This window comes from Aspergillus mulundensis (assembly GCF_003369625.1).
Source record: "Aspergillus mulundensis strain DSM 5745 chromosome Unknown scaffold_5, whole genome shotgun sequence".
Taxonomy (NCBI): Eukaryota; Fungi; Ascomycota; class Eurotiomycetes; order Eurotiales; family Aspergillaceae; genus Aspergillus; species Aspergillus mulundensis.
The window spans coordinates 675,367-698,343 of record NW_020797893.1 but is presented as its reverse complement, the minus strand read 5'-3'; the positions used below and the strand labels follow the sequence as shown (position 1 = coordinate 698,343).

At 50.7% G+C, this 22,977-nt stretch overlaps 6 protein-coding genes across 6 annotated transcripts; 3 read left to right on the top strand and 3 right to left on the bottom strand.

Annotated features, from left to right (window-relative positions):
- Nucleotides 1-2,028: 2,028 nt before the first annotated feature.
- Nucleotides 2,029-3,948, bottom strand: DSM5745_05577 (SAP domain protein; the record flags this gene model as incomplete). Its single annotated transcript, XM_026747593.1, has 1 exon — nt 2,029-3,948. The coding sequence occupies one exon, from the start codon at nt 3,946-3,948 to the stop codon at nt 2,029-2,031; it is 1,920 nt and encodes a 639-aa protein (XP_026603425.1).
- A 1,099-nt stretch (nt 3,949-5,047) lies between these two features.
- DSM5745_05576 (NAD(P)/FAD-dependent oxidoreductase) lies at nt 5,048-6,603 on the top strand (the record flags this gene model as incomplete). Its single annotated transcript, XM_026747592.1, has 4 exons — nt 5,048-5,315; nt 5,373-5,662; nt 5,723-6,296; nt 6,356-6,603. The coding sequence occupies 4 exons, from the start codon at nt 5,048-5,050 to the stop codon at nt 6,601-6,603; spliced, it is 1,380 nt and encodes a 459-aa protein (XP_026603424.1).
- Nucleotides 6,604-6,991: 388 nt separating this feature from the next.
- met2 (homoserine O-acetyltransferase) lies at nt 6,992-8,554 on the top strand (the record flags this gene model as incomplete). The annotated part of the gene is made up of 3 exons (XM_026747591.1): nt 6,992-7,016; nt 7,078-7,468; nt 7,522-8,554. 3 exons carry the CDS (start codon nt 6,992-6,994, stop codon nt 8,552-8,554), a joined length of 1,449 nt encoding a protein of 482 aa, XP_026603423.1.
- Nucleotides 8,555-10,083: 1,529 nt separating this feature from the next.
- On the top strand, nt 10,084-11,400 carry DSM5745_05574 (uncharacterized protein; the record flags this gene model as incomplete). The annotated part of the gene is made up of 2 exons (XM_026747590.1): nt 10,084-10,155; nt 10,204-11,400. The coding sequence occupies 2 exons, from the start codon at nt 10,084-10,086 to the stop codon at nt 11,398-11,400; spliced, it is 1,269 nt and encodes a 422-aa protein (XP_026603422.1).
- Nucleotides 11,401-11,837: 437 nt separating this feature from the next.
- DSM5745_05573 (beta-glucosidase H) lies at nt 11,838-14,463 on the bottom strand (the record flags this gene model as incomplete). The annotated part of the gene is made up of 3 exons (XM_026747589.1): nt 11,838-13,677; nt 13,726-14,332; nt 14,397-14,463. The coding sequence occupies 3 exons, from the start codon at nt 14,461-14,463 to the stop codon at nt 11,838-11,840; spliced, it is 2,514 nt and encodes an 837-aa protein (XP_026603421.1).
- Nucleotides 14,464-15,392: 929 nt separating this feature from the next.
- On the bottom strand, nt 15,393-22,723 carry DSM5745_05572 (putative THO complex component (Rlr1); the record flags this gene model as incomplete). Its single annotated transcript, XM_026747588.1, has 2 exons — nt 15,393-17,766; nt 17,823-22,723. 2 exons carry the CDS (start codon nt 22,721-22,723, stop codon nt 15,393-15,395), a joined length of 7,275 nt encoding a protein of 2,424 aa, XP_026603420.1.
- Nucleotides 22,724-22,977: the final 254 nt, after the last annotated feature.

Genomic DNA, 22,977 nt, shown 5'->3' with positions numbered 1-22,977 from the left:
TAAATCCTAATTTTAAAACCTTAAGTTACCCTCCCCCTGTCTAAGTAAAGGCCACAAGAAAAATATAATAAAACTATTAAATAACTTTTTTTTAAGTAAATTTTATATAAATCCTTAATTAAATAATCCCGCAGCGTGCCAACAAGAGCCCCGCTGGGGAAGATTTTTAAAAACTTAAAATAAGAATAAATTATTTTAATTATTAATTAAAAGAGCTGTAAGGAACTTAGGGTTAAATATTAAGCTTTATAAAGTAGTTAAATAAGTACTTTACAAAGTAATTTACCTAAATATTTTTTTAAACTTATTAATTATATTTAGTAAAATTATTTTAATATTAGGTTTTTTTTACTACCGCGAAGACATGTTATAATATTAATTAAAAAAATAGTTATTTAATACTTGGCTGCAATAAGAATCATCCTAATATATTAATATAGCTTAAATAATAGGTATTTTTAATCTCTTGTGATTAAACCAAAAGCCTGCTTAATAAAAATTTATAATAATAAAAGCCAGATATTAAATGCCTTTTTATTAGCTATTAGTTTTTTATTTACCTTCTTATATAACGCGATAATATTATATTTATTTTTATAAGTACTATTTTTATATATATAAAAAGGTTCTTGGCCTTTATATATATTCCTTAAGGTTTTTTTTATTCCTAATTTATTTTATATAAAAGTATTATTTACCTTACCTTTATACAGGCCTTAAAGCAAGAAAATAAGGTTATTAAGTATTATAAGGCCTTAAAACTTTATCCCATGTTACTTTTTATACCCTAAATAAAAAAACTCCTAATTTTTAAATAGCTAACATACTAGCCTAAAAGTACTATTTATAAAGGCCTAGATACGCGCCTTGGGGTCATGGGCCATGGCCAACTTATAGGCCTTTATATAGGTTAAAGTATGGTGCTAATAAAGGGTTTTTTTAAAAAGCCAAGTAATATAAAAAATAATATTAGTATAAATAAATAAAAGCCAAGGCCTACTTTTTTTAAAAAAGGCCTTTATTATTTTTATTTAATATAAAAATATAAGGCAAGCAAAAATTAAATATATTATAACTTTAAGATACAGCGCGTTGCAGTAATAATATTTAATTTAATTAAAGTAAAAAAAAGGCATAAAGGTGCAAATTTCCTAAGTATTAAAGCTATATTAATTTATTAAGAAATCCTTATATAATTTTATATACCTTTAACTTACTAAAAATAAAAAAGCTAACACTCCCGCGGTATTTAGTTAAGATTAAATTTAAAGTATTAGTAAAGCTCTGGACCTTAGTAAATATAGTTAACACTACTTATTAATTAAGTTTTTTTTATATACACTATTAAGGCGCTTATAAATAGTATTATTTTATTTATTTTTGGCAACAATAAGGTGGTGGTAATATTTATAATAGGTAAATTTATTTTATTTACGTTTATATATAAATTAGTATAAAGGTTAAAATATTAATATTTTGCACCTAGTTTAAAATTAACGGGGCTTGGCAAATTCTACACGTGATATTAAAGGACATCCAAAAGCGGTAAATTAGGCAGTATTAATATTAAGAGGAGAACCAAATTTTTGGTGGCAGACGGAATCTATTCAATGGCGAACCCTTGAAATAGTGAAACGCCAATTCTATTATTAGAATGTTTCAAATCCTAAAGAACTCAACCGTGTTTGTGGCGGAGGACAAAAGATCAACTTATGAAGGTATAAATAAAGGCTTTGACTTGATAGGCAGCAGCAGAAACAAGACCGCTAAGCTTTGAACAAGCTGACCGGCAACCAATGCCTTCAGCTGCCAAGCCACAAATCCTGGGCAGCCTGCACAGCCCTGCAGAGCGCCTGCTGGTAATAATAACTAAAGGCAGGCGTTATCTAAATATACCGTGGTATAGCCCTCCCGAGCTTCAAGTCCTTCCTTATAATACAGTAGTGTGTAACACTCAAATCACCGCCGTAAAACATGCAATGGGTATATTAACAATGAAGTACTGTATACAGAGACCTGCTGGAGATCTTAATGGCCCCTGCCAGTGTCCCTTCGATCAAACATCCCACCACCGCGGCCTCGTCGCCTGATTCCGCCCTGCCCACGACTGGGAAATTCCGGTCCTCTATCAACAAATTGGTCGTCATCTTCGAAAGAGTATTTCCGAGTTTCATCTCCGCCCGGTCGTGGGGTTGGGCCTTTCCGCAACAGGTCATCGAACCTATCTAGGCGCTGGTCTGCAACAGCTCGAGGGACCGGAAGGTAAAAGAGCATAGGCTTTGAAGCAGTTGACTTGAAGAGTTCGTCCAATGGCTTGAAGTTTTGCGCCGGCTGAGAGCTACCGCTCGCTTGAGATGCGCCGTTGGTGGGCCTATCCATAACTTGCGTCTCGGCTCGCGGGCCACGGGGCGGAGAGCGTGTAAACTCCTTCTGTGCTGAGTCTGGAAAGGCCTGGGTCTGAGACTTCTCAGAGCCGACATGCTCTAAGGTCGCTTCAACTCCGTCGCCACGCTCTTCGTACACGACTTGCCAGCGTAGCGGACGCCCACTCTGGAGCTCGGCTTCCTCTTCCATTTTGATCCACTCCCGTAGTTTGGGTACAGGAACAAAATCAACAGAAAGCTTCTTTCGGCTCTTCTCGTTCGGCCATACTGTACCATGGAGACGGTTGCGAGCTCGCATTGCTGTTGGAACATCCTCGAACCTGACAAAGCAATGGGTCTTGATAGAATCCAGATGAAGATCGATGATCAAGTCGGGCCTGAATTCTTTGGAGGTCGATACAACTGAGAGTAAGTGGTTCCTGAGAGCAGCCAGCTGTAAAGGACGCATAAGACCGCTAATATACAGCGCAGCGGTGGCAGCATGGCGGGCTGGCTCAACCGTAACGTCTTCCATATCCGCGTCACTTGGCGGCGGTGACTGTCGAGTTTGTTCCCGACCTGTTGAAGATAATAATCCTTTGAAGCGCATGTCTTGTTTTTGAAAAACGGCCTTCCCCGCCTGATCATCATGTCCACCTCCTTCCCCAATTGAACTTTGCTCATCCAAGACTTTGGCTCTCTTTCTTGCGACCTCCTCATTTGGAGGGACAGGGCTTTGGCTGCGACGCTTCCTTTTCCGAACATCATCAATAAACTCTTCTGCGGGTAGGGGCGTCGATAGCGCCGTGTTGGCCCCAGACGTCTGAGCACCAGGAAGTGCATTTTGCGTGCCATTATCATCTGGTTGCTTTGCACCGTTTAGTGGTACACTGGGTCCTGCCTCAGCTTTACTCCCAGGAGCCTGGTCAATTGGTGTGCTGATAGCTTCAGCATCGGATCCATCGACAACCTCGGTTCTTGCTTCCTTCTCTTCAGCCGCTTGGGTGGCAGTTTCAGCTTTAGGTTGTTTATCTCCAGCCCCATTCCTTGCATCGCTTTCCCGGTGTTCCTCCGCTTCGACGTTGGGCTCCCCTGCTTGCGAAAGTTGTTGGCGTTGGTCGGTCGAACCATTGAGATGTGCTGAGTACGTCTGAGCCGTATTTTCATCTGTCTTTCCATTCATTCCTGCCGATTTCGCCTGACCAGCTGGAGAGGTAGTTGCGGTATCCTGCGGCGGCGCATCCCTTCCCGCCTCCTCAGCTGCGGTAGGAGCACCGGCTGCGGCATCTCGCTGTCGCGCATTATCATCCGCGTCCTTGGTTGCTTTCTCGGTTGCGTTAAGAGCATTGACTGAGACATCTTGCTGTGGCGCTTCATAGCTGCCTGCTTCCTCGGCTTCGGTAGGGGCTTCTGGTTCGGCGGGCTGCGTTTCCTCTTCTTCTGCACCCCCTTCTTGGCCATTGGCATCATCATCCTCTAAGCGCTTGATGAAATCATGTTTGCGCCTCAAATTGGTCTGAGGGATACCACGCTTCTTCAGTTCATCCTTCAACTCGGTAACCTTCAATGTCGAATAATCGGTCATCGCGGTGATACTATAGGGTAAGAAACGTATTCAGGTAGAAATGTGGTTATATATCGTAATAGTGGCCGAAATCGATCATAGCTGGGATGTACCTAGCTGACAGTTGCTTGACAATTGAGTATGCGACGCGAGAGGCGAGGACTCGGAGCTTTTAAGGTCGAGTAAGCTGGGGAAGGACCACCTCGGGCCAGCCACTGTAAAACTCGCGCTTTCCCGTTTGTGGATTAGTCGAAGGCTCTGTGTCTGGGCCGGACAATCATTTCACCAGTGGGATCGAGAAACACTCTCAACAGCGAACAAGCTTTGATCTAACATTGAGCGACGCAAACTCTTTCGTGGATATGCTCAGGACGAAAATTCCTCTCGCCTTGACGGCGATATCAAGCTGAAAGATCAGGCAGACCACGGCGTGGTCTGATTTCGTTGACAGCTAGCATCTCTTTCGGGATATGCTCAGGAAGAAAATGCCTGTCGGCCTTGACAGCGCGATTAAGCGGAAGAATCAGGCATAGCAAGTTCGCCATTATTCCGGAACTTGTTTACAGCTCGATCCTGGACTGGGCTCTGAGGTGCCTCGATCCTTATCTGTATGCGGTAAAGATGGCCTCTTTGCGTACACGCAGCCACTAGGTATGCATCGTCGCTCACTCTGTACGGCTTGCTCTTTTTCAGGACCTCAAGAGCGTACCGTGGACACCATGCATGCCGCTGGTATACTGTAATTTTCAAATCGGCGATATGGAGTTCAACAAAGCTCAATCTGTAACCCGGTCAATTCCACAAGCTATCAGATATGAGCATGGATTCGGATTTGAAACTTCAAGGCAGCGGTGCGGGCACAGGAGAAACAGGGAAGAGAATGCTAATATGTCAAGGTAAAAAATGGCGTCCACGCTTGAGAAATGCTGAAGGTGGTCGCTTTCAAACGTTGATAAGGTGATTCAACAATTAGGCGCCAATTGCGAGCTCTGATAGCCATGGCCTCCATGTTCCCCGCACTCTCTTGTCAATCATCTTCATATATCCTACCATTATTTCGCACATATCATAGGAATATCAGGTGGTTTTCAAATTCAAAACAAAACAGCGAAGGTCCATCATGGTGCAAGCAGCCAGATTGCCTCCAATTCTCCCCGTCGAAAACCCCACAGAGCCGTTCTGGCGCACTGAGCTCCATCAGCTCGATGAACTTCGAACTACACCAAAGCTGCCTCAGCGGAGCGATATTGTGATTATCGGCGCAGGGTACTCCGGAATAAGCCTCGCGTACCACCTTTATAAACAGCTTTCCCACTCTGATCAAGCGGAGCCCGCAATTACCGTTCTGGAAGCAAGGCAGATATGTTCAGGAGCGACTGGACGTAATGGTCTGTTGCCGTCTCTTTCCATGTGTCTGATAGGGACGATCTCTAATAGCACTATAGGTGGTCACTTGCGCCCTGATCTATACGGGAATATCCCGAAGTATATCGAAAGGCACGGCATTGAGGCTGGTGCGGAAGTCGCGAGCTTTGAGATCGCGCACATAAAGGCACTTAAAGAGCTCGTAGCTGAAGAGAATATAGATTGCGACCTGAACTTAACCCGGTGTATGAATGTCTACTTGAATGAAGCCGATGGAGAGAAAGCAAAACAAACCTACGAACTTCTTGTTGCCCAAGGACTTGAGTACACCCCTGACATTCATTACACTCCGCAGAAGTATGCGGAAAAGGTAAGTCTACGCGTCACAGACCACAGTCTTAGCTAGTCCAACTTTTACTGAAATCGCTAGATATCCGGAGTCAAGGGTGCCAAAGCATGTATATCCTACACAGCAGGTACTCTATGGCCTTATAAATTGATATTAGGGTTGCTGTCGAAGATCGCAAGCTCGTCCATGGTCAATGTCCAAACATCTACCCCTGTTACCTCAGTGACTACCCAGGATGGCTTCCATTTTGTTCACACACCGCGAGGGTCCATTACCGCATCAAAGGTCGTGTATGCGACCAATGCGTATACTTCGGGTCTCCTGCCTCAGTACTCTGCGAACATCGTGCCGTGCAGAGGCATTTGCTGTCACATCACAGTTCCAGATGGCAAGGACGCCCCATTCCTTCCCTACACATATCTCATAAGGTCAGCGGAAGGAAATGGCCAAAGCTACATGATCACCCGTCCAGACGGAAGTGTTATAGTCGGCGGTGCTCAACACACCTTCGAACACGACAGAGAACACTGGTATAAAGTGACCGACGACAGCACTCTTATCGAGCCAGCAAAAAACTACTACGACGACTACATGCAACGCACTTTCAGAGGGTGGGACGAAAGCGGCGCATACGTCAAAGAGATCTGGACTGGTAGTAAGTATCCCGAACTGACATCCGGCCTTTGAAGGAATTTGCTGATGACGTGATGGTAGTCATGGGATACGCATATGATTCAGCTCCCCACGTTGGCGAAGTTCCTGACCAGCCTGGAAAATATGTATGCGCAGGGTACGACGGCCATGGTATGCCGGTCATCTTCCTTGCTACCAAGGGACTCGCAGACATGATCCTGCATGGACACACTTTTGAGGATACTGGTCTTCCTCGAGTTTACAAGTCAACGTCTGAGAGACTAAAAAGAGCCGCTGATGGTCCTGAAGGCGGGGATATTTTTGGATAGCAGCTGAAGGTTAGGCTCGCTCAAGATCTACTTTAGATTATCGAAATCATAAACAGCTATATAGTGACTGCGCAATATTGTAGAATTCCTAGCATGCAGGTACAGTCATCGGCAATGCTCCGGTGATCGGGAGGATATACAGTACCGTACCGGTTACTAAAGAATTCCGCGGGATCGTCGATTGCTGATTGGCCTGCCCACCTGGCGGATCTTGACTCATCGCCATTGGCAATAAAAAGCTCCCACCCCTCTCGCAATTCATGTTCGATGAGCACATAGCCACCCGGTTTCACTTCATTTTTTCCCCTTCTCTTTTCTGTCCTTTTGACTACTCAGTATACATTCAATCGCCCAACATTCTGTTTATTGGTACAATCTGTGGTTCACAATGGCCACTTCTACCCCGCCACTTCGTCAGTTTCCCCCACACATCTTTATCACACTTTTTACTTGAACAGCTACTAAATCCCGTAGAGAGGGTCGAATCCCAACCTGAAAACCCGTTCTCTGCCCTGATCGAGGACCAATCCTTCGTTATCATCCCATCGTTCACCTTGGAATCCGGCGTCACCCTCCACAACGTACCCGTTGCATACACCACGCGCGGAAAACTCTCTCCGGATGGCGACAATGCACTTGTTATCTGCCATGCTCTGAGTGGCAGCGCGGATGTGGCTGATTGGTGGGGACCGCTACTTGGTGGCCCTGGACAAGCCTTCGATATCTCGCGATTTTTTGTGGTCTGTCTCAACAGCCTGGGTAGTCCCTACGGAAGTGCAAGTGCGGTGACCTACAAGGAAGGAAATCCGGAGAAAGGCCTTTACGGGCCCGAGTTTCCGCTTACAACAGTCCGTGACGACGTGAGGTGAGTTTGATGTGCTGGCTATACTACAACCAGGGTGGGCTAACTGGATGAAGAATTCACAAGATGGTCCTCGATGATCTTGGTATCAAACAAATTGCGGCCGTAGTTGGTGGCTCCATGGGCGGCATGCTTACCCTGGAATATGCATACTTTGGAAAAGAATACGTTCGAGCCATTGTCCCCATTGCCACCTCGGCACGTCACTCTGCCTGGTGCATCAGCTGGGGAGAGGCCCAGCGCCAAAGCATCTACAGCGACCCCAAATACGAAGATGGATACTATTCATTCGATGAACCTCCTGCTGCTGGACTTGGCGCTGCTCGGATGTCAGCCCTTCTGACTTACCGGAGCCGTAACTCCTTTGAGTCTCGATTTGGGCGAAACGTACCGGACCCATCGAAGCGGCAGAACATCAATGGCACGGAGAGACTCCCGACTCCTCCTCACTCCAACGAGCATTGGGCAATCCACAATGATGGTCATAAGGGTAACTGGAGTGGCCGTAACTCCCCGGTGGCCGAGAAGACTGAGGTGCAGTACATGGATCCGCAATTTTCTGGAACGAAGACCTTCAGCAAAACCATCGATGAGAAAGCTCAAAAACGACCCGCCACCTATTTTTCGGCCCAGTCCTACCTTCGCTACCAAGGAGACAAGTTCGTGAAACGATTTGACGCCAACTGTTACATCGCCATCACTCGCAAGCTTGATACACACGATGTCTCCCGCCACAGGGCTAACCAGAACTCAGAGGCCCCGGTACGCGAAGCGCTTTCGCAGATTCAGCAACCTGCTTTGGTTCTTGGAATTGAGAGTGACGGTCTATTCACTTTCGAGGAACAGAAAGAAATTGCCGAGGGTATCCCGGACTCGAGGCTCAAGCGCATTGACAGCCCCGAAGGCCATGATGCCTTCCTCCTTCAGTTCGAGCAGGTCAACCAGTACATCTTGGAGTTCTTCCGAGAGGTTTTGCCTGACATCATGTCCAAGACCCCCGCCGACGGTGCCGCGATTGATGGTGTTGGCAAGCTAACCAAGAGCAGCACTTTTGGAGAAGCGGAGGTAGAAGACATCACCGCTTGGTAAACAAATCAAGCGTAGCATCACTTGTTGGCGCAGAGATTGCAGCCTTCACACATAACCAGCTCCACGAATGAGCGGGTCCCACGCCTCCTCTCGGTCAAGAGAGTACGGGCCGGCGATCCCAGCCATTTCCAGAGTTCTGAGGGAGTAGCGGTGCAGCCTTGTTATTTTCTTTCTTAACCAGTCAGAGAGATGAGCATCCAACTGCCTCTCTCGCAACCAGCATCACAGGTCAGACTGTAAAGAAGCATCCAACTGCTCCCCATCACACAAGCCCTCGACCAAGCGGTCTCCTGCGATGCAATTCGCGAGGGTGATGGGCCAAGTTTCCGGACTACCGGACATTATTCGATATCACAGTATAGCTTGCGTACAAACGCAATATATTTTCTTTTTCCTCCTTTGATATTCGCTTTGAAGTTTACGTAGGCTATTTGCGGCAACAGATGACCTCAACCTGGGGGCTTGATTCTCATCAATTTGACCACATGCCATTGTGACCTGTCACATTGGACTTTACCCCTTGAGTTATCCCTTTTGAAACCAGCTGCCCCTTGCATGAACTTTTACAGATCAAATCAAAATCGCTTTCGTGCTAATGAGCATTATGAGACAGGTCATTTCGCGGGTATGGCTTGCAACGCTCCCGTCCAAGAACGTTTTACTTTTCCCTCATGCTCGTCTATCGTACGATGACGGTTAGGCTTTGTGAGACCCCTTAAGGCACGATTCTTTTTGCGAAGGGGCTTGTAGCCCTGTTTGCTCTGCGAGATCGTCGCCTCAACCTGCGGCTTCCCATTTTATGACGATGGCGGACCGATTGCGGCCAATAGGTCAAGTCCCAGAGCCCCTATGCTTGTTTCCTACACATAGCAAATGACGACCGTTGCTTTTGCAGCAAGAACGCACTCTGGCGGCTTGTTCGAGGATGGTGCTGGCACACCGTTTCACAGAACCCGTGATGTTGTGCTGCTGTGCGACCTTGGGCTGCTGTTTTCTTTCCTCCTTCCCATCTCCTCCTTCTTTTTCTTCTTCCATTATCACCGTCATTCCTTCATCTTTTCACTCCTTTGTCCTTTCTTCCGCTCGGAGCATTCCCTCTCATACCGAGCAGTCCTTCGTTTCCTTTTTTTGGGGCTCTTCGGCCTGGCTTGACGCCATAGTGCATTGCTTATCCTTCGCCCCCGGATCAGCACTTTATACGCGCCTGTGGCAAGGCCTAAACTCTTGGGTTTCCCTGTTTCGCGCTGTCTGCCCCCGGAATTGACCCGGAGGCTCACGGACCCCGCTCGTTCGGCCCTGACTGAACTCAAAGCATTGTTTATATCCCCGCATTCCAGTCCATTGCGTTCTTTATACTTTCTTACTTCATTGGCTTCCAAATCAATAGCATTCCCTCTCTTTCTTTTGTATCCACTTGGTTGCTCGGCACTGGTTGCCAGACATCGCTTGTTTTGCGTTAAACCTGTAGTTACGCGCTTCGACTACATATTCTCGGTGCAAACACCAGACTACATGCTTCCATCCGCACTATGGATGCCCTATTTTCCAAGAAAGCCTCGCTGAAGAGGCGCGCTTCCTTGTCCCTTCTATTTGGCTCGCAGGTGAGGAGTCAGACCTACACTACTCCCAGGCCGCTCTAACAGCCCTAGAAACCAACATTCGCAGCAGTGCTAGACGAGAAACCCACGCGGTACTATGATTTTGTCGACACACCTTCTCCTCCTAAGCGTCCATCGCCTTTCATCAGCCGGCAAGAGATATCGCCCGAGTTGGAGTCAAAGATTAGATATTCTTGTTCCTTGCTTGCGTACCGGATTGAGCAAGGGATTCCTTCTCCTCCCAACAACGCATACCGCCGCGCAGTAAGAGATGCACCAGTGGAGAGCATCACACCGAAGTCTCTGCTAGTCTCGAACTATCCAACTCCAAAAGCCGGACCAGAGTCGGCTTCGGTAACTGGGTATGACTCCGGCGTGGGTCTCACACAACAGCCAAGTATGCAAACAATGAGAGTGCTTCATTCTCGGTCCGGCGAAGCATCAGATGCTGGAGATACAAGGGCTGTCTCGATATTCAGCAACACCAGGACAGGCACATCTTGCTCTGACCTCAGCACCGAGCCCTCATGCGCTCAGTCGTCATCCCACAGTCCCCGGCAGAATGAACTCAAGCCAACAATTGGCGCAACTATAACGGGCTACAGGCAACCAAATCATTCAGCAAAGGCCTTCCTCATCGAATCCTCACTACCACTGTCTGAACCACCACCCTACAAAGAAGATGCCCAAGACACGAATGTTTTCCTCAACCCGACCATCACCAACCTCTCCTCTGAAACCCTATCGAGCCATCCATCTCCTCGCTTAGGGCTAGCAAGAGTCCCCGCGCTCACTCAGCAACCCAAACCTACGTTCACTCCCAACAATACCAACTTAGAAAGGTCCCGGAGTATCATCATCGACGGCGCCGGCCAGGCTCGCCTCTTAACGCCGGACGAAGAGTCCCAGCGCAACAAAGCACTCCAGCATGCTGTACTTTCGAAGATGACGCCCGGTTTCATGAGATATAACCCTGTTCGTGTGCCTCCGCGACGACAATGTCAGGACAATCAGCCGTACCAAAGTCCTGTGGACAGTGATGGTATGGGCAGCACGTACCGCGAAAATGGTTCTCAGGCCGGACTGCAAAGAATGCCATCTAGGTTTGGACTCTCTTGGTCGGATATCAAGTCGGAACTGCACGCATCAAGAAGGAAAGACACAGGTACGGGCTCGCGGAGATTGAGAGATGAGGTGCCGTTGGTTGGGAAATTGAGTAAGCTCTTTTCACGCGAACGTCGCAACTAGGGTATCCTTTCGCTCGTTGGTGGTGGGTTGTACAGACATATAGGCGCTGGATATCGTGATTGGCTTGTTGTTTACGTTGATTTTTGATTTTCTTCTTATTAGGGCATAAGGTGGCGTCGTCGGCTTTGGGTTTTTGGCTCGTGCAAAACTTGGGGCATCGTCAGTTGGGACTGGATTTACGGGAATTACATTGTATTTTGTTAGCATGTAAGTTGATATTAAATGGATTACATCGAGTACATCGAGGAAAACCGAAAACTACAGTTGAACCCAGCTTGAGTTTACAAAGAGAATTGGCTTCATCAATCATACCTAGTACATCAATGACAAAGAACGAGATCATAAGTCATGCAATGGAGATATCCCCGTACATACCATCGGGATGTGTATAGTGCCTCTGTAGATCCATACGCACCCACAGGAAGGTACCTAAGTATCTACAACCCAGTCCAAAACCTCGTCTTCCCAACCTCAAACTCCGCCGTAAGCACCCCCTCACCCGTCCCCGTAACCTGCACCCCATAAGTCCCCTTCTCACTAGTCCAAGCATCCCGCTTCTCATCCCACCAGCTCGTCGCCAGCTTCTTCTCAACCACGATCTCAACGGTCTTCGACTCCCCAGGCTCCAAGCGCACCTTGGCGAACCCCTTCAGCTCACGCACAGGCCGGTTCACCTCCGTCGGCGGCGGCACAACCCACAACTGCACTGTTTCAGCACCCGCGAGCTCGCCCGTGTTCGTAACCGTCACTGTGGCGGTAATGGGCTCGCCGTCGCCGAGTTTATCATGCTCAGGCGTTGTGGTCAAGCTCAGGTTCTCGCGCGTGAACGTCGTGTACGAGAGGCCGTGGCCAAACGGGAAGAGGGGCGGGAGTGATACCTTCTCGTAGTACCGGTATCCAACGTAGATGTCCTCGCCGTAGAGGACACGGCCGCGCTCGGAGCGGAAGTTCAGGTAGCTGGGGTTATCCTGGAGGCGGACGGGGAAGGTCAGGGGGAGCTTTGCGGAGGGGTTAACGGCGCCGTAGAGCACGTCTGCGATGCCGTTTCCGCACTCGTTGCCGCCGAACCAGGCCTGGAGGAGGGCTTTGGTCTTTGAGGCCCAGGGCATTGTCACGGGGGTTCCACTCTGGATGACGATTGCGGCGTTGGGGTTCACGTCGAGGACTGCGGAGATGAGCTCGTCTGAGCCCGGGGGGAGATCCATGTCTGGACGGTCGTAGCCCTCTGTTTCCCATTCGCTTGTGAGACCTGCGAAGACGACGACTTGGTCTACTTTTGAGGCGAGCTCTACGGCCTTGGAGATGAGTTCTTCCTTCGTTTGGCGGCGGGCGGCGCCGAAGCGGAATCCGCCTGGGCCGAAGATGACCACGCCGCGGGTGTCGATGTCTGAAGTTGGTGCTGTGCCGAATTGCAGGGTGACTTTGTAGGTCTGGCCGGCCTTGAGTTCTTTTGAGCCCTGTTCTTCGACGGTGCCGTTGCCGAAGAAGGCGGAGCCGAGGCGTTGGTTCTTGGTGTTGTTGACAACAACTTCGTCGTCTACGAGGAGTTTCCCTGTGCCGACGACTACGACGCCGAAGTCGTAAATGCCGGACTCTTCGGGAGTAAAGTAGCCTTCCATGTCGACGTAGTAGAGGAAGGATTTGATCTTGGGGTGGCGGTAGTCCATGAGGAAGCCTTGGGATGAAGTCAGGTGCAGCTCGTGGAGGAGTTCGCGGTTGCTGCTGGATGCGGGCTCGTCATAGACGCGGAACTTGAAGCCTGTTTTGCCGTCGTCGGTCTTCAGGAGATGTCCAATCAAGGGAAGGTCCTTGTGCGAGTAGGCGCCTTGGGCGAACTGGACCTCGCCTTTGCTCTGGGCTGTTACGCCTTCGAAGGGCGTGACAGTGTAGTAGGCATCTAGAGATGCAGAGCCACCTCCACAGTAGGCGGCGATCTTGGCGTTTGGTCCAATAACCGCGATGGACTTTTCCTTGTTGAATGGGAGAATATTGTCGTCGTTCTTCATGAGCACAACGGACTCGGCGGCAACCTTTCGTAGTAGGGCTTGGTCTTCGGGCCGATTCAGGACCTTCTCCTCGGCATTTTCAGGAATGCCCAGTGGCTCGACGTAGTTGATTAGGTTCAGAACATTACGGACACGTTCATCCAGGATGAACTCGTGGACCTTGTTTGAGGAGACGGCGTGTGCCAGGGCGCCTCCACGCCAGCGAGTCTTCCCTGGCATCTCTATGTCAAGCCCGGCGATGATTGACTCTGATGTACTGTATGTTCCGAACCTGCAATTGTTTAGGCATTATCCTCAAAAAGCCGGATTAGGCACGTACCAGTCACTCATAACCAGCCCGTCCCAGCCCCATTCCTTGCGAAGGATGTCCGTGATATACTTCTTATTCTCACTGACATGTGTGCCGTTGATCTTGTTGTAAGCCGTCATCACGGTAGCCGTCTTGCAAATCCTCATCGCAATATGGAACGGCAAGAGATAAATCTCGCGCGTAGCACGGTCCGTGACAATAGAATCTACCGCCAACCGCTCATGTTCCTGGTCATTGCACACAAAGTGCTTAAGACAAGCGGCAACGCCTTTCTCCTGGACACCCTTAGAGTAGTGACCAGCTAATTGGCCGGAGAGGACACCATCTTCAGCAAAAGACTCGAACCCCCGGCCACCCAACGGCGAGCGCTGTGTGTTGATTGTGGGACCCAATATGACGTGCGCACCCTTGGCAATGGCTTCCTCTCCCATCAATTGCCCGACCTTGTGCAGCAATTCGGTGTCCCAGGTTGATCCGAGGGCCGTGGCGCAGGGGAAACATGCTGCTGGCACACCGTTGAAAAAGCGAGTTCCACGGACGCCGTTGGGGCCATCGGACATGCGCAGGCTGGGGATGTTCAGTCTGGGGACGGACGCAGTGTGCCAGAAGTCGATTCCTAGGCAAAAGCTGTGAGTCCAGCCAGAAAGTCTACTAGACTTATGGGTTGTGGCTTTGCGTACCGGACACAAGGTCAATTTTCTCACCGAGCCGAAGCTCTTCAATGGTCTTCTCCACGTCCAAAGGCATTGTCAAGGAGATGTGGACGGCAAGATAAGAAATCCCTCCGATCTACAGGGGAAGAAAAGCTTCCGCAGTGACAACAGAAGTGTCAAGCACAGAGACTGACTGGGTGACAGGAAGAGAGTCAAAAACCTGCAAGACACAAGGAACGGGAGCTCTAGATATACGTACTGCTTGATCTCCTGGTCTCCATCGCCCCGACGTACCGATAACAGAACAGCTTCACATAAGCTGGAGTGCGCCGGAGCTCCACACCAGCAATTGCAACCAGGGCCGTGCCATGATCAATGCCCACTGCTGGCTGGGCTTCCTGAAGAGGGAGCCTAGGGGCCCGTCGGGGCTCTGTAACCTCGAGAAACGCCGAAATTCAGCCACGGCCTGCATCAATCAACAGGGAGCAAGAAGACGCAATTGGCGGAGCCGAGTGCATCGACGTGGGGCAGAGGACGACCTGAAAAGAAGCGGAGGGTCGCCCGCCCGAAGATCAACCGAGTCGCGCTCGGAGTGTCGGCCCGTTCAGCCTGATTGACTCGCTTACCAAGTTACCTTTACCATGTAGCTCGCCTCGGAGTACCTGGCCCGGGTTACTGTGCAGCTCGTCGACAACTGAGGGACCTTGGTAGATAAGACATTACTCATATTCAATGCTTCAAAGCAGATCTAGTCGTACTATACGGACCAATATCTAGTAACACCTGCGATGCTCACTGCGGCACCTGAAAGGTGCATAGAAGATGTAAAGGGTGGCTTCCAAAGAGAAGAGAATACATGAGATGGGCCAAAGCAATAAGAAAGCCCAGCTAGCTAGAAAAATAAAACAATAGAGCGGAATGCTTAACACCGTGAACAATGCTCATATGATATCACCAAGTAGACCAGACATATAGAAAACAAGAAAAATGAAAGAAAGAGAAGGCGTGTGTATTTTATCAATATCAAGCTCCACGTCGAGCACGCTTGTTGTCGCTGCCTGCGCCGCGTCCACCCCCTCGGCTGCTTCCATCACTATGTCCGCCTTCGTCCCCTGGTCGTCCGCGTTTGCGGTGAGGCCCGCCTCCACTGCCGCTTTCGCGATTATAGTTGCGATCGCGCTGGCGGTCACCCCTGCGGTCGCGCTCGCGGTCTCGAGGTTCCCGACCGCTGTTATTCCAGCGTCGTTCTTCATCCGGTCCACCGGGAGGGGGCGGAGGAGGAGGTGGTGGTGGAGGGGGTTGTCCGCCGTGCGAAGAGGGAGGACGGAGGCGCCCTTCATGCTCTTGGGAGGGGTCTGGGCCAGCATCACGATCACGGCGCCGCCGGTCCTCACGAGGCCCAACACCGCGGCGGGACGCTTCGCGAGATTCGTAATGTTCTTCCCGAGGGGCTCCTGATGGCACATCACTCCTACGGCTCCGCTCGCGGGCGCGATCTCGTCCATCTTCTCGTCGGCTGCTGCTCCGTGACCCGTCATTATCACCGCCACGACGATCCCGCTCTCGTTCGGCTTCCCGTTCTCGGTCGTGAGAGAAGCTACCTCCGGTCGAATAGCGTTGTAACCGGCGACCATCAGGGTTAATGTCATCAGTAGACTCGTGACGACCGCCGCCACTCGGCCGACTTCTAGGATGCCCATCGCCTTCAGGCTGTCCAGATAGCCTTCCGCTAAGAAGATCGGGTTTATTCTGGGTCGGCATCCCGGAGCGGGGCCCATCCTCGGCCCCTGGGGGCGGTAGTCTAGCTGACTGCGGTAATTGCGCTTGAGCGCTTGCGGACTGTCGATTGGCACCACGGCCCCGTATAGTTGGACCGATCCCACGGTCTGCTGCAGGTGTCATAGACATAGACTGCTGAAGAACGTTGTTCAGATTCGCAAACCGCCTGTCGTTGAAGCCTGGGCCGCCTGGAGGCCCACGAGTCAGGGGTGACGATCCTGAACCCGGGCCAGTTCCGCCACGAGGCCCCGAAGGAGGAATAATAGCCGGTGGGGGTGGTGGAAGGTTGGAACGCGGGCTGGATCCGTGCACCTTGTCCGAAGTTTGTCCTTGCAAGGCCTTGAGTCGATCAGGGTGGATTCCACTTGCTTCCAGTTTATCAGCGGTAGGGGATGAAGCGTCAGCAGGAGGCTCGTCACTCCGCATCCCCTGGCGCCCAGGGCCTGTTGGCGGCGGACGGTCAGTCACTGCAGGTCCACTACCAGGAGGGCCCGACCCAGGGTGGGACGCTGGCGCGTTTCGCCCGCCCCGATTAGACGGAAGTCTGCTTTTTGGTCCGGAGGGTATATCAGGCATTAGATCAGCTTGACGCGGTCGTCCTCCAAGAGGATCAGGGCCACGGCCTAAATCGCGATAATCCGGACCTTCCATAGAAGTTGGAGGTAGTCGGTCACTGCGCGGACCCCTTGGTGTTTCATCGCTGCGAGGAGGCTGGTTATGACTCTGAGGCTTGCGAATATCAGGGAATCGTTCCGGGCGATTGGGAAGATCAGGATTGGGAGATAGAGGCCTTGTGGGCAGAGACCGCCGATCGTCCCTTTCCTGACGCATTGGTTCTCCACGGCGATAGCCGTCGCCTGGTTTATCTGAAATATCGTGAATGAGGTCTGCACGGTCAGGATGCGTCTGCGGACCAGGTCTTGGACCGGGAAGACCCTCGCGAGGGTCTGAAGGGCGGGGCCGGCCAGTACGTTCACGATAGGGCGCACGGAATGGTTCGTCTATAGGTGGTCTGAAAGAGAGATCCCTATCCAGGCGGCCGAAGCCCCTGCTGTCATTGATAGGCGGTTCGAATGAGCGACTGAAATCCCGATCGCCGGGCAAACGACCACCCCGACCATAATCCGGTAGACGGTCTCGTCGGTCATCTAGAAGATCCGGTCGTGGCGGTAGACCCCTTTCGTCCCGGTAAGGGTGAGATGGTGTATGCTGCTGAGAACGCGAGACCTGGCTTCCGCCTGGTGTTCGGTCCGATTCAAGCGGCTTTGGGAGATTCGCTTGCCTTCGAGACTCAGGGCCCCTAGGAGCTTGATTCGCAGCAGACGCAGGGGAGGGCCGTGAATGAGGCATAGCGGCTCCTCCAGTCTGACCCTTACGAGTGGTATTGCTGGGCGCTTCCTTCGTTGTTGTATCAGGACCACCTGTCAGACGGTTCTCATTAGCTGGGGCTTCGCTAGCTGCTTTGTCTGTCTGTTGCGGTTCTGGTTCGGCCGGCTTTTGAGCCGGTGGCTGCGCACTCGATCCATCTTTTTGCGCATCTGCCATTTTAGCATCCTCGATCTCTCCATCCTCAACTTCCTGTCTCGTAGCTCCCTCCACTCTGGCGGCACTCTTTGATCTATATTGCTACAGTTAGCACCTAATGCGTAAAGTTTAGCTATTTTCTCAACTTACTCAGTCTCACCAGAGGGCTTGAACTCTGGGGCAGCAGCATTGAAAGGAGTGGGAGTTGTCGAGTCAGGCCGAGAAGGAGTTGCTCTCCCAGTTGATTGACTGCCCTTTCCAGGGACTGGCTGGTTGGCGATCATAAAAGCCTGGGGTAGCATCCATTTCTTCTCACGACGGTTGAGATCACCAATCAGGGAGGCAGCAGGAATCTTCACATCGTCTCGCTCATCATTTTGGCTAAGGTTATTCACGCTTGTATGCATGTCTCGACCAATCCAGTTGACAGCCGGGAAGTTCTGGACGACGGCCTTTAGAACACTGATGGCATTGCGGATGTGCATGTACTCGCCCCCATTCAGACAGATCTTCAGGGCAGAAGATAGGAGACGGTGCCATTTATACAGCAGGCGACGGAAGTCTTCATAGTCGAGAAAGGTCGTAGGCTTGCCTTCAGGGTCAACATTCATAGCGAAACCGGGGAGGTCCTTTTTTGTGCCGAACGCCTCCTTCTCGTAGACAGCCTTGTCGGCATGCCAGCGCCCAAGGTCGCGAAGGACCTCATTCAGGAAACGACCAAGATTATCGGCTTCCCTCGAGGTGGACTGGAAAATTAATGCTGTGAGCCTCTGCTCCCGGAACAGCTGGTCCAGAAGACCAACGGTGCGGAAATTGGGGGCCCCAGTTGTGTGAAGGAATTTCATCATCTTGAAACAGTAAAACGCGTCGATAGGGGATAAAAGAAGACGCGGCAAAAAGCACTGCTCCAACAGAGCGATATGTAGCAGATCGGCCTTTCCCCGCATACCAACAAACCAACCCTCCTTTTCCTTTTGTAGCTTTTGTCTTGTTTGGCCGTACGCCACAAGGTGCGCTTTATTCTCTTCCAGTATCCGGTCCTGAAGCTGAGTGGTTTGCTTCTTCTCTCTCTCCTTTCTCTGGGTCCCTGCAAGACTGATATCGGAGCGATCATTGCCGATCGAGACCACCTTCTTTTTCAATCGCTCAATCTCCTCTTCGTATGATTTTTGAGGAATATGAACATCGTAAATTGAGAGTTGCCAGAATGTGACATAGAAAGGCAACCCAACTACGCTCCAAGTCTCCGCAGGTAACACGGACCTGATTTGATCCTGGAGGTCTTGCATCACAGGGTTAGGAGCCGGGTATTCAGGGGCTTCGGGGCTATCGAAAGGTTTTTGGTCCAGAGTTGTCTCGGCATCCTGAGCAGTTTGTTCTTCGTCGACTTCCATTTGACCTTCATCGGCAGGTGCTTTTGGGGTTTCGGTATCATCAGTGCCCTCCATCTTTTCAACCTCTGCCTTTAGAGCAGGGACATCTTGGCTCTCTTTCTTAGCTGCGCTGGTCGTATCCTGTGATGTCTTTTCCAAATCAATAACCTTGTGCGCGACGCTAGGGCGTCGAATCCAGAACGCGATCTCAGGCTGGATGCCAAAATCTCTGATGAGAGACGCAGTGTCAGGAACAAACGAGTCGAAATCCTCCACTGACAGGTTGCTGCGGAGGAGATCCAGGTACTGGGCCAAGATACGGTGGATCTCATCAAATATGTTACCCAGTAACTTGAGCTCAGAGGAAGTCTCCGATTCCTTGAAGATGCAGGTGAGTCGTTCTTGTGCTATCGCGATGAGCAACTGGCCAGCAAGTTTTGAGGTTGTAAGCGATTTCATAAGCCGCTTCGATGTGGTTTTTGATTCGTGTCGTTTGTCCAGCAATTGTAGGATGGTTTGCGATTGCAGGATTTCACCACCGGCCATTGCCTGGATTTGAGAATCATTAAAGTTCGAATCGGTGATGATGCCGGCCATCGAACTGATCATTTGTTCTAAGATGATAAGATCCGTGGAGTTATTTTGGCGCAGTTGCTCAACAACGTACTGCAGCACTGGGCTCGGGTCCATCACTGAATACCGCTTGAACGTTCTACCAGCAAAGGTGGCCAAGGCATTGAGCCAACGGCTTGTGAGCAGACCACCCTCCTGGACTCGGCTGCGGCCCTTCTGCCCAAGGGAGCTGATCAGCGCCCAGGTAAGTATGTCGTAGCCAAGGTATGTAAAATAACGCGCACATTCCACAACAACTTCGATAAGGTTTTCGTACGACTCGATCTGGCCGATGGCAACATTAATGACGATACCAGGGTTTGCGTAGGCAATCTTGGCCAACGCACGAGCCATTGGACGAATATTGGTCTTGCTCAGTCGTTTGAGGACATCTTTGGTTTCCGCTCGCGCTTGGTCGAAGGCAGATTGTATGTCAGGGAGTCGAGAAGTCTGACCGAAGTACCACTCAGCATACATATTATACCGAGCATCCCGAGGGAAAAAGCTAATGAGATCAAAAACTTCGTTCACCACGCCAGGATTCGCCTTGGTAAGACTGATAGCAGGGACCAATAGTCGTTTGCACAAATCTTGCCATCGTGCCCTGTTTTCAATGGAGTCGTCATTAACGAGGCTGTACTTCCCAATTCTGGCCAGTTTCGTTAGCAGGCTGGAATCTTGTCCGATCTTATGCCCAGATATGTTTAGGAACGACTCGCAAAGAGCAAAGACATCGTCAATCGACTGACAGATGGGAACGTTGTCGGACCAGTCATCCCAGTAAAACCTATAGTCAGTTCCATCGTTCGTGTCTTCCTTATCCAGCTGAGCCCATCGCAGTGTCCGTCTCTGGGGCGCCTCGATTAGTTTGATGTGGCCCTTCGGCACGCCTGCCTGGTCATGACTCGGTATTTGCTTCTGGTCTCGAAGCTCATCGATCGGTTGTAGAGGGCGCACGGAAGCATAGACCTTGCTTAGACAGTGATGAAGGATACGGTGTATGTATTCGGGAAGCTCAGGATAGACGTCCATGAGCCAAGGGAATTTGCTCAAAATAAATAGGGATTCAGGGATGGCACCAATCGTGAGTAGGCTCTTCAAGAGAAGTACCTTTTGATCTGATGGCTCAGGTAGGTCACTCTCCTCCGCTTTTGTTGCAGCTGCCTTCTCCGCCTCTTGGTCCTTCCCCGGAGTTGATGACCGAGCTTCGGACTCTCTAATCCGTGGGATAGGTAAGGTGTCGTCTGAAAGAGCGCCGGCAGCCATAAGAGCATTCATTCCACCACCGGGTCGCGCTGCCCTCTCCCTCTCAGCCTTTTCCTTCAGCTTCTCCTCCTTTAACACGTCCATAGAATCGTCAGGCCGCCAGAGGTGAGGGTAAAGGTCACGAAGGGAGATAAAGCCGACTTTGATCAACAATGCAGCGAGATAGATGAGGTTATCCGGAAGCACATCTGATTTGGCCCGCGCAGGAGAGGAGTAGAAACGGAGCTTGAAACCCAGGAGTTGTGCAGCTACTCTGCTTCCTTTAGGTGGTAGTGTGCCTGTTTGTTGGATCCATTTGCGGGTGTCGATTTCCTCTGGGGTCAAGTTATTGGACTCGGGGATCAATTGCTTGAGTTCCGCTTCCGACACTGGTCTGCGACCTATCTCGAAGAAGGCTCGGATCTTGACTTCGCGAACCCGATCCCAGAATTCTCGATCTCGTTGGGAGTTCGCTTCCGTGGCTGCAGCACGTTCTTCGTCGGTTGTTGACCATATCGGTGACCCTGGTAAAGCCCAATTCGGAAGCCCAGAATCTCGCGATCTCCCATCACTGCCATGGGATGCGTCCTCTTTGGGCCACCAGGAGCTTGCCCGTAAAAGCTTAACGAAAAAGCGATATTGCTTGACCAATACAGCTGCGAAAACATCAAGCGTAACGTCAAGTACACGGCCGACGTCCATATCAAAGGCACCTATCATCGCCTTTACCCTTTCGAATGTATCCTCGACGACTTCGCCGGTAGGGGGCTCATTATTGCTCGTTGTGAAAAGTTCTGTTAGTAGCTTAGAATAGCCTTCAGATTCCTCGCGAAGAAGGTTGTAATTTGATTGCCGATAAAGAAGATTCGTCTGCTTCCGGATTCCCATACGCGCAAATGTGTTTTGCACAAGACCAAGCGACTGAATTAGAGGTGTTTCGAGTTGCAGGCGCATAAGGGCAGGGTTGATTCCGGTGGAGAATACTAGAGGCTTGAGCGCATGATTTGTGGTGTCTGAATCAGTCACGATAGACAGGGTATCGAGGAAGAAAGTGCTGGTATCGAGGGAGGCCGACGGCTGCTCCTGGCTATGCATGTCAACATCGTCAGCGGCAACCTCATCCCCAATGATATCCTTGATTGTTGCACCAGCTTCTTCGGCAGGTAATCGTCCATCAAGAGCACAGCGAATGAGCTCCTGGTAGACAGAGGCAAGGGTCACGATATCTTCGTCATTCCTTGCCTGTACCCCGCGCTCAACAATCGTCTGTCTTCCACCTGCCGCCCAGTTGTTCCTCGTATCATCCAATATGTAGTCATATCGATAAGGCGGTAGAGGTTTCTTCGGTGGTTGTGCGGGCACGGCCGGCGACATCTCCGTCTGCGGTGTTGGGGTTGACTGTGACTGTGTTTGGGTTTGCGACGGCTGCTGTGACTGCGAATGGGGTTGAACTGAAGCCGCGGGGGGTAAAGGTGATTGAGATGATTGTGGCTGCGACGACGGTGTTGCTCCGTTGGTTTTCACTTGCTCCGACGCTTCTCTACCAGTGGGCTCTGTGTCCCTTCGACCACTCGTAAAATTTTGACCATCGTTGCTCGGCACTCGACCCGCATTGTGTCTTCCACCGCGACTAGACTGTCTCCGTGCCCTTCCCCGCCCATCAGAGAAATCCCGAGCCTGGGGGGAATGCGAGCCGTGGTTCTGTTGCGCCATGATGAGATTGCCGGGGCGATGGGGAGAAGGCCGTTGACCGTCGTTCGTGGAGTCAGTGGACCATGACCTATCGACTTTCTTCCTCTTGCCGCCGGCACCTGGAGCCATGACAGCTTCTCACAAAGCCAACGGTCAGGTAGAGAACCGGTGTGCGCTCGACAGGTTGCGAGTCATTGGGCGAACCTAGACGTGGAGCAAGGTTAGCTCTCCTGGCAGCAGCCGAGAGTTGACGCGTGAAGTGGAATTGGATTTGCGATCGCGGGAAGACAACCTGCAGTGCTGGTATAACCTGAGCAAATATGATGCGGGATGAAAAAGCCGCGACGCCTGGGAGAATGTCGGGATTTAGCTGGCCAGGACTG